The sequence below is a fragment of the Otolemur garnettii genome, unplaced genomic scaffold (genome assembly GCF_000181295.1).
Source record: "Otolemur garnettii isolate 467f Iridium unplaced genomic scaffold, OtoGar3 scaffold00166, whole genome shotgun sequence".
In the NCBI taxonomy this organism is placed as follows: domain Eukaryota; kingdom Metazoa; phylum Chordata; class Mammalia; order Primates; family Galagidae; genus Otolemur; species Otolemur garnettii.
The window spans coordinates 3721027-3731803 of NW_003852561.1; the positions used below are offsets into that span (position 1 = coordinate 3721027).

At 37.8% G+C, this 10777-nt stretch overlaps 1 protein-coding gene across 2 annotated transcripts in view; it reads right to left on the bottom strand.

Annotated features, from left to right (window-relative positions):
- GOSR1 (golgi SNAP receptor complex member 1) overlaps positions 1-9986 on the bottom strand; it is a 46857-nt gene extending 36871 nt beyond the window's left edge. Inside the window, exons 1-4 of one of the 2 annotated variants that reach the window (XM_012811584.2) lie at positions 9899-9986; positions 7043-7157; positions 3450-3537; positions 3044-3151 (exon numbers count right to left, since the gene is read on the bottom strand). In XM_012811584.2, coding sequence (XP_012667038.1) covers positions 3044-3151; positions 3450-3537; positions 7043-7157; positions 9899-9929 — 342 coding nt within the window. In that variant the 5' untranslated portion in view covers positions 9930-9986. Of the gene's footprint in view, positions 1-3043; positions 3152-3449; positions 3538-7036; positions 7158-9898 lie in introns of both variants that reach the window. The other variant, XM_003800105.2, reaches the window with a different exon arrangement.
- Between the last annotated feature and the right edge of the window lie 791 nt (positions 9987-10777).

The window sequence follows — 10777 nt, forward strand, 5'->3', positions numbered from 1 at the left end:
AAAAAAAAAAAAACCACAAAGCTGCAATGATATATTCTACTGAATTCTTTTTCTAAAAAGTGTATTTAAAGAGTAAATACCTAGCAATAAAATAACTGGATCAAAGAAACTTAGATTTACATTCCGAGTGCTAAACTACCTTCTGTAAAGACTAATCTAACTTAAGTTCCAGCCAACAATAGATGAGTCCCCATTTTTCTTTACTTTTGTCACTAATGGATTATGTGTGGGTCACTACACATAGTCTGCAAGTTTTGAGACAGACTATGTTATGGTCCATTTTATTACTCTAAGAAACACAGTCGACAGCATCTATTTTAATTCACCCATGTGAATTTCAACTCACTCAGCTTGTCAGAGTCGCTGGGAGGACTTCATTTGTATCTGTCAGCGCAGACTTTACATTTCTTGATTTTTGTGTATCTCTAAACTTTTGTAATAACCCATGTAAATGTTTCAATATTTGCTAATCTGACAGATGATAAACTATATCTCATTTTGATATGTACATTTTTATTCAGGAATATGGCTGAGCACCTTTTTATGGTTTTGCTTACTCATTTTTTGGTAAGCAAGTTCATAACCTTTGGCCATTTTCCTATTGTCTTTTTCTTATTTCTATGTATACTAGTTGTTTTCATATTATAGTTTTTGGTATCGAGTCTTGATTCAAAAGTACTTTACTACTTACAAATTTATAAATTTCTTGCATCCTTTTTTTTTTTCTACACATAAGTTTTGATCCATTTGGAATTTATTCTGGATATGAAGACTGAGATTGAAGTTGTTTCTTTCTCCCTGAATAATTAGCCAATTGTCACAGTTACATTTATTATATAATTTCTCTTTGCCCCCACTGATTTAAAACACTACATTTGTCAGAAACTGAATTTCTATGCATATTTGGGTCTATATATGTACTTTGTTCTATTGATATATTTTTTTCTCTAGAATCGAACTGCCTTTACTATTCTAGCTTTTTAACACATCAAGATCTGGTAGGACCAGGCCCTCTTTACTACCTATCTTCATTTTCAGATTTTTTTTTGTTTTTCTTGGTTGTTCTTGTATGTCTATGATTCCAAATGAACTCTTTTGTTACTATGTCATTTTTTTTAAAGAATGAAACAAACAACCCCCTCAATTCCATTGTGATAACATTCTACGTATGGGTTGATTTAGAAGGAAATAGCTTCATCCAAAAGCAGAGTTAGTCTTTCCTTTACTTCAACCTTCTTCTCTGTCTTCAGGCAGAATTTTACACCTACAAATTCTGCACTTTTTTTTTTTTTTAAGACAGAGTCTCACTCAGTCGCCCTGGGTAGAGTGTAGTGGCATCATAGCTCACGGCAATCTCAAACTCTTGGGGTCAAGGGATCATTTTATCTCAGTTTCCAGAGTAGCTGGGACTAGTTTATCTATTTTGAATTAAAAGCTAACATCATATTTAATGGTAAAACACTAAAAACATTCCTATCGAAGAAAATTCAAGTACATCCATGATCAAAACAGGATTTCATTTTGCTCAGGCTGGTTGCAAACTCTTGAGCTTAAGGCAATCTATCTGCCATAGCCTCCCAGAGTGCTAGGATTATAAGTGTGAGTCACTGAGCCTGGCCTACATACTTCTTATTAAATTTGTACTCAAGGATTTCATAGTTTCTTCCATTATATTTTCTAACAGGTTATTCTTTGTATATAGAAAAACTCTACTTGCTTTTTAATCTACCATCTAACTAAGTGTTTCTAATATTTATTTTTTTCAGTTAATTACCCTAAGGTGTACTAGGCATATAATCTTAGCTGAGTACATAGAAGAAATTTTGCCTCTTCCTTCCTGATGCAAATAATTTCATTTCTTTTTATCATCTAACTGCACCACAAAGAACTTCTACAACAACAGTAAACATTTGTGGTTATCATGGATATACTTGTTTTTTCTTCAATGGCAATGTTTCTTAGTGTTTTGCCATTAAATACGATGTTAGCTTTTAATTCATTATACACATTTTTGCATTAGATACAGTCTCTTTCTATTACTATTTCTAAGATTTTTTTTTTTTTTTTTGAGACGGAGCCTCAAGCTATCTCCCTGGGTAGAGTGCCATGGCGTCACGCTCACAGCAACCTCCAACTCCTGGGCTTACACAATTCTCTTGCCTTAGCCTCCCAAGTAGCTGGGACTACAGGCGCCCGCCACAACGCCTGGCCATTTTTTTGGTTGCAGCCATCATTGTTGTTTGGCGGGCCCGGGCTGGGGATTCGAACCCGCCACCTTAGGTGTATGTGGCTGGCGCCTTAGCCACTTGAGCCACAGGCGCCGTGCCTAAGATGTTTTTAAAATTAGAAATGGTTGCTGAATTTTCTCAATATTAAAAGTACTTGCCTTCTTATTTGTACTACCTTATTTTTAACACCTCCTTCCCATGTAAATGTCTAAGAGTTTATTTAGTTTTATCGGTATACATACTTTTAATATTTTCTCAAACAATATACGAAATACAGTAAATTATTCTCCTTTCATGTTATTTTCACTTTCTAGCCTAGTACGGTGGCTCATGCCCGTAATCCTAGCATTCTGGGAAGCCAAGGTGGGTAACCAAGACCAGGACTCGCTTGAGACCAGGAGTTGGAGGTTGCTGTGGGCTGTATGACACCACAGCACTCTACCCAGGGCGACAGCTTGAGACTGTCTCACAAAAAACAAAAAACAAAAAAACACTTTCTAAATCACCACGTTATTGCTTATGCATGACCACTGGTTATTTCACTTTTACAACTAAAGAGCTAGGTTTACCAGATCAGAAATATATTTACCTAATGATCAATATTATTCAACTTCTCCAGGAAAAACAAGATCTCTTAGACATTTTCAGAACTTTATAACTCTGACCAAAAAAATTTTTTTCCAAAGCATGGCATTTATTTTCACAGTAATTTTTTCTCTTTGTTCTTTTAAATACATGTGCACGTGTCTTATCCAGGAATTTAAAAACAACAACAAACCCTGTGACAACATAAAAGTCTCAGCCCAGTATATTACCTGCAATATGTCTCTATGTCGCTGTAATGTATGCATTAATGCTGCATTCAAGGAGGGCACACCTGCACTGTTGGTATACTCTGCCATTTTATCATTTACCCCTGTAAGCTAGAAAGAAAAAAATAAAATGAAATAAAATAAAATATTTTAGAATGTACTCTAAATAACAAAGCAAATTATTTGCCTAAATGCCCTTTTAGCTAACAGCAAAAACCGTAAGACGGTAGGCAAAGATTCAGCATTTTCCTATAAATGGCTGTAATCATAATTCATGTAGCCTGGAGAGGCACACTATCTTGAACGAATGGGTGCTATCAATAAACATATCTGTTTTAGTATAATCCAGTTCCATATCTAACAAATACACAGTTATTAGCAAAATAGCCATTTGACTGAAAGTACTTACCCTTGCCAGTAGTTGTTCAATCTCAATTGCCATTGTCTCAAACATTCTGTCCTGGCTTGATCCATTCAAAAGGGGTGTTGTGTCAGAACTAAAGAGAAGTTCAGTTAAAGGGAATCCATTACTCAAATACAGTCCTTTAAAATATTCTTAAAATAACAAGGCAATTATTCTTGAAGAGGTCAAGTAAAACCCTAGACATTCTATTTCTTTCTTTCTTTCTTTTTTTTTTTTTTTGAGACAGAGTCTCACTATGTTGTCCCCAGTAGAGTGCCATGGCATCATAGCTCACAGCACCTCAAACTCTGGGGCTTAAGGGATTCTCTTGCCTCAGCCTCCCAGGTAGCCAAGGCTACAGGTGCCTGCCACAATACCCAGGTATTTTTTATTGTAGTTGTCATTGTTGTTTAGCTGGCTCTCACCAGGTTCAAACCCACCAGCCTAGGTGTATGTGGCTGACGCCATAACCACTGTGCTACGGGCGCCGAGCATAGACATTCTATTTCTTAAGAAATTATGATTTTATAGAAGTTTTTCTATAAAGATCATGAATGTCCTACAATATTAAATTTAGTATAAAACACAATTGAATAAGACATTAATAAATGTTTTATGTTTTAATAAAACATTAAAAACATAAAGAAATTCCAAATTCTATGTTTTCTAAATGGTAGAAAGTAGTTAAAGCTATAGCAGGGTTCAATTAAACTGAGTCTAAAATAACAAATTATGTTAATTAAAATTATTTATGATGCTCAACATATAAGAGAAGCCATAAAATGAATTATAGATCATGCTATGGGGTCTGAAAGGAATAATCTTTTACATTTTTATCCCAAAGGAAATATGATCCTTTAGACTTTAAGTTTTCTCTTCTTTCCTTGACTCTGACTCAAAAATAAAACTGAAATTTAAAAGATCCACAGATTAGATAATAAGCTATTGAATATAGGAACTGGCTTTACATTCTCTCTCTCTGTATGTATGTGTGTGCGTATACACACACACATAAGCCAAGCTCAGCATATTTTAATACTAATCCTCTACATTTCTACTGATACATATGCAATCATCTTTTTGTTACACACACATAAATGTGTTGAATTGTCTTCTTATATCTGAATAGCCAGTTAAAAATATAACTTTTTACAAGTACAACTTATGTTTAACAGATTCTAATTCTAAAAACTACATGGCCTAAAGGTTTCTTTTGCCTCTTTTGAGAAACTAGTAACCTAAATCAGGTCCCGAGATGGTATGTATTATCATATGAGCACCTCAATATAAATCTGAGTTATATTAGACACAGATAAATGAATGCCCAGGCACTGACTATGCCCTACAGTCTTTACTTGAAAACTTCATTTTACCCTGTGACAGTGCTTGAGGGTGGCAAATGAAACAGATTAAACCATCAGTTCAATATCAAAAAGTGCCTTACCTACCACTATTTCCTCTCCCTATATTTAATCCCACAGTAATAGCTACTAGCAGTAAAATAACCAAAAAGTAGCAAGTAAGGAGTATTTTTATTTTGAGATGTTTAATTAGGTCTGAAGTTTTATTTCTTCTTGAAATATTTTAATTTATTTGCCCGAAAATATGACATCAAAATATCTAGTTCTTTATTATTTGTTAACAGCAACCCAAGGAGCTATAGTTATTTCCTAGGACAAGCAAAGGCAAAAATGCTCTGTATCCTACTAATACAGATCCTCCCCGATCAGTTATGTGAAAAACAACAATGGGCCAACAAAAAGAATAAAAGCTCCATGATGGGAGAAACTGCCTCTGTTTTACTCATAGACACATGCCTTGTACCTAAGACTGTGCCTGGGATAAGGCTGATATTCAGTAAATATTTGTTGACAGAATGAATGAGAGTACAACCTCTACTACTGGCTATTCCATATTCATCATTATATAAGCCAAGGGAAATGGCCAAAAACTCCTTCTCCATAATACTACAATTCAGTTAAATTTAACGCATTTTGTAGGTGTGTGCTGATTCATAGGCCTTGACATTCTCAGAATACAAAAAATAAAAGAAAAAAAAAATTCCTGAAAGAAAAAAGTCTGATCATTGCTTTGTTTACCCATTGTGACATGCTTCCAACCCAAGCATCAAACAAAACACTTCAGAATATGTGTTGGATCTTGATCCTCCTGGCTTTAGGTGCTTTTATTTAAAGGGACAGTTAACCTGAAATAATATTATGAAATCAGTCCCAACTTGTAGTAGAATTTCTTAGAGAATGTTTTTAAGATAGTTTTTCCTTTAAAAAGAGTAACAAGGCCAGGTGCAATGACTCAAGCCTATAATCCTAGCACTCTGGGAGGCCAAGATGGGTGCACTACCTGAGCTCAGGAGTTTGAGACCAGCCTGAGCAAGAGCTAGACCTCATCTCTACTAAAAACAGAAAAACTAGCCAGGCATTGTGGTACATGTCTGTAGTCCCAACTACTCAAGAGGCTGAGGCAAGAGGATTGCTCCACCCCAAGAATTTGAGGTTGCTATGAGCTATTATGATGCCACAGCACTCTACCCAGGGAGATGGAGTAAAACTGTGTCCCAACCCCCCTCCCCCCCAAAAAAAAAACCAAAAGGGGAGTAACAAAAGTATTAAGTTCATGAAACACAGGTAACATAGAAAAATGCTTTCCAGGGCAGTACCTATGCTCAGTGGGTAGGGCACCGGCCACATACAACAAGACTAGTGGGTTTGAACCTGGCTGGAGCCTGCTAAAACAACAACAACAACTGCAACAACAACAACAAAATAGCCAGGCGTTTTGGTGGGTACCTGTAGTCCCAGCTACTTGGGAAGCTGAGGCAGGAAAATCGCTTAAGCCCAAGAGTTTGAAGTTGCTGTGAGCTGTGACGCCATAGCACTCTACCCAGGGCAATATAGCTTGAGACTGTTTCAAAAAAACAGAAAAGAAAAGAAAGAAAAGAACATGCAGCTATTTTTTGTTGCAGTTTGGCCAGGGCCAGGTATGAACCCGCCAACCTCAGTATATGGGGTTGGCGCTCTACTCACTGAGCCACAGGCACTGCCTAAGAATTTATTTTTCAATATAGTAATATGCTAGTTTCTCAAAATAGCACCAAAAATTAAAAACAGCTTCAATGGTTAATAGCAAGGGTACACTACTGCCCTGAATGCATTAGATTCATTCTAATAGAATAAACACCAGAATAGCAGTATGTATACTTTGACTTGGGTAGTTCCTCAAATCTATATAGCAATAAGAAAACATAAGAAATACAATGTGGGCACATTACCCACATTTCCTTACAATGGCTGAATCAGAAACTAATTATTTTTCATACAAACTCATTTTTAAGCCCCAGCAGTGTCCTGACACAGTCACAATCTTTGTCTAAGAAATCCAAATACTAGTGTCAAGAATTAGAAATAATTTTAATAAGGCAGTACTAATAAGCCAAAATTAAAACAATCAATGACAAAGAAAATAAAACACCAAAAATCCATCAACAGACCAAGTTACAGAGGTCATATATTTTGGTTTACTTTTTAGTGCTTTAAAAACATTATATAGTTTAAGGCATAAGAATATGGTAGTACCTATACCTGTCGCGTCTTCCATCTCTGGCATTGCTGTGACTGTAACTTGTACATAGTTTACTGAAGGAAACCAGTTTCAGGTCAAGTTCATTTTCTAGCTGTCGAGCCTGTTTCCTGAGATCTTTAACAAAATTATAAAAACAAATAATTAGATAAAAAAGTCCATCAACAGACATGAAAATCATAAGACTATTTTGAAGAAAACAAGCTATGAAAATGATCATATATTTATCTAGTTCCTCCAGATTCCTCCCATAAAGCAAAGTGTTAACAGAAGAAACCAAGGACTTGTCCAGAAAGCAAATTAGCCACTTTATTTAAACTTCAAATGGGGCAAGGGAAGTAGCAATGGGAGAAGCACATTTTCAGCTTTATTCCAAAGACAGCTAGACAATAAATGTTGTTTTAACATCCTTGAAATTATTTCTGTAGCAGTAACTAAAATTCTGTAATTCAGAGGAAAACAAAAATACAAATCCCAAAGAACTGAGTATGGTTTGTGACCAGCATCATATAAACTTATCAGCTAACATTATGAGAAAGAAGCCATTACTATTTTTCAGAGTGTTTTGCTATCTTTTTTTTTTTTTTTTGATAGGGTCTTAATCTATTGCCCAGGCCCAAGCAATAGGCAGTGGGATCATCATAGCTCACTGCAACCTCAGCTCCCGGGCTCAGACAATCCTCTTGCATCAGTCTCCCACATAGTTGGGACTACAAGTGTAGTTACCATACCCTGCTATTATTTCTTTAATTTATTACAGAGATGGAAGCTCAAACTCCTGGCCTCAAGCGAACCTCCTGCCTCAACCTTCCAAAATGTTAGGATTATAGGAATGAGCTGTAGCACTCAGCCTTTGCTGTCTTTTTATGTTCCAAATCTTTATTAGGGTTATGAACCTCTTTTCATAATAAAAAGTAAATTATCATAAACAAAACTTAAAAATTGTCTTTTACAGTAGATGAACTAATACAAGGTGGGAGGTAGGGGAATGAAGCAGCTAGGAAAGGGGAGGAAGGAGGGAGATGGTGGAGTCACAGAGTACCGTACACTTCTTGCAGGCAGGACACAATTATAAGAGGGACTTTACCTAACAAACACAATCAGTGTAACCTAATTGTTTGTACCCTCAGTGAGTGAATCCTAAACAATAGTAATAATTTTTTTAACTGCCTTTTAGTAAACTCACTAAAAGAAATTTGGAGAGCTGAAACTAACAATAAACAATGCATTACTAACAAGGTCGAATATGACAGAAATAAGGGTATAAGTTTTAAAAGTAGAAGCAAACAAGGAAGCAGAGAAATTGGAATAGTAGTTCAGCATCTAATGGGTTGTGTGAATGAAGCCACTGTCTGGAAACCCATACATAGATTCTCATTCATGGTGAAGTAAAGGTTAAAATAAAAGAGCTGAAAAAATAAAAGTGCTGAAATATAGAAAAGAAGAAAAACTCGTTAGGGATAAGGAATACAAAACACTATTTCAAAACACTTTGCAACCAGAGGGAGGAAGCAGAGTTATCATAGTAGAACATATTTGCTCACAGACCAAATCACAGTTTGAATCTCAGCTTGGTCACTTATGGACTCTGAGATTTATCAACAATCTACTTAACCTATAAACTATAAACCTCAGGGTTTTTTTTTTGTTTTTTAATCCCCTATCTGCAGGGTTTTACTACACATTAGTAATCATATGCTTAAAGCCCCTAGCACAGAGTAGGTTGTCAAAAATGAGGTGCTGTAACTATTTCAGCATGATGCTTTAAAAAAAAGTCCAATGTCTAGTATTAAAGACACCGACAGATATGTCTTGAATTCTGCATAATTTAAAATGCTTTCTAGCTAGTACACTCACATCTTTAATGGTCATTTTAATAAATGTTTTAAACTATAAGCACACTTCTCTGTAATTTCAGTAGTTGTCTTCTCTAATAGAAAACATAACTCACTAAAGCATTTGAAAGTATGACAGCCAAGTACGGATGAACTTAGAATTAGAGGTCTTACACCAATGGGCTGATAGAGGCAATACTGTGGTTTCCAGAGGTTTCAGTGGGTGGTAAGTGTGTAGGTCAAAAGGAGAAAGGGGTTTGGAAAGTAGTTTCTATGTTGTAGTAAAGCAAAGAGACAGCCGAAAGAAAAAGGCAAGTCTTTTCAGATCTTGTTGATCACCATGGTTCAGGAATAAATTTTACATGAGCTCACTTTACTGGCCCACATTTTCAGGAATTAAACAAATGCACTTGCCAAATCACAAGAAAGTATTTTTTGGAGGAAGCGTATTACAGTAAATGTAATTATAACAATTCACACAGATTCTCTCAACTTTCCCTTTTTAACCAAATCAATGCTAGACCCCAGAACAGAAGGTAAAGTTAGCAGCTTGGGGTAAAAGATGTTTCTCTCATACTTCCCCCCCCCACCGGACCGAACTGACAAGTTCTTTTCTCACTCAGTTTCCCAACAGTGATCTCAACTCCAAGGCAGTGCTGACTCCTCCAGGCTCCTGGACTCGGGATCTTCTCAGAGTTCCACTCAAGAACTTCCCAAGCCAAGCCCCTTCGTCCGAGTTCCACTCCCCTCAACCTAGCGACTCAGGTCCCTCTCCTTCTCTGTCCGCTCTGCCCGCCCCCTGTCCCAGGTCCCGCTCACAGAGCCCAGTCAGGCCAGCCTCCTGCTCCAGACCGTTCGGTCTCCTCCGGCCCCAGGCCCCGGGGCGCTCACTAGGCAAGTCCCGCTCTTCTGCTCGGCCGCTCCGGAGGCCTCGCACTTTCCTCTGCTGCGTCTCCCAAGACCCGTCCTTACTCAGCCCCTCTGGTTCTCACGGGACCCGCCCGGAGGCCTCCTAGCCCTCACCTTCCCAGTAATTGCTGGTTCCTGCCGCCATTTTTGTTGTCCAACGTCAGTCGGGATACGGGAGTAGAGGCGATGCGGGCCAGAGAGTCACCTCCGCGCCTCTTCCGCCCTGAGCGCCCGGCCCGGCGGGCTGCGAGCCTCCGCGCACACTGCCACCTGCTGGTCAATCCGTTATTTGACAGCTTTTGAGTACCGAGACTGAAAACCTTAGCTTTTGCTCCTGGTAACTCCCTACAGGTTTGTTTTCTGGCGCTCGTCCCGGCTTTCTGCGCCCAGAACCTGCATCATCTCCTTCATCTCAGTTTATCCTTTCAGCAAGTGCCTTCTTAACGAGAGGAGAATCATCTTCAGACTACTCTCTCAATTTCCAGCTCCTTCTTTCACGTGTGTCTTCAGCCAACCTCTTCCTACCTCCACCTGTGCTCCCTCATCTCGCTCTCTGGCTTATGCACTCTTCTCCATAGCCCGCTTTCCCCGTGCCTACAGCAGTTACAGTTCCAGCCTTCTTTAATTTCCAGTCACCAATCTAGACAGTGTGTGCTAACTGCTTCCACATACTCTCATCTTGCCCCCGCAACCTGTTAAAATCTGCTGTCCAAACCCACCCTTCATAGACACATATATTATCACAGTCTTTTGGTGTTGACATTTTCCCAGTTCTAGTAAAGTGTAGAAACCTTACTTGCTATAAAGTTCTTCCCCCTACTCTCACTTATGATTGCTTTTCATATTTACTCCACATTCATTGAGAACTTCATCAGACAATGTAATAATACGTATTTGCTTCAACAGCCAAGCATATTTTGCAAAATTTAGGAGAAAGCCTGCTGTGTTTACCCATATTTTAACTCTTTCCATTGTTCTTTTTCCTTCCTGATA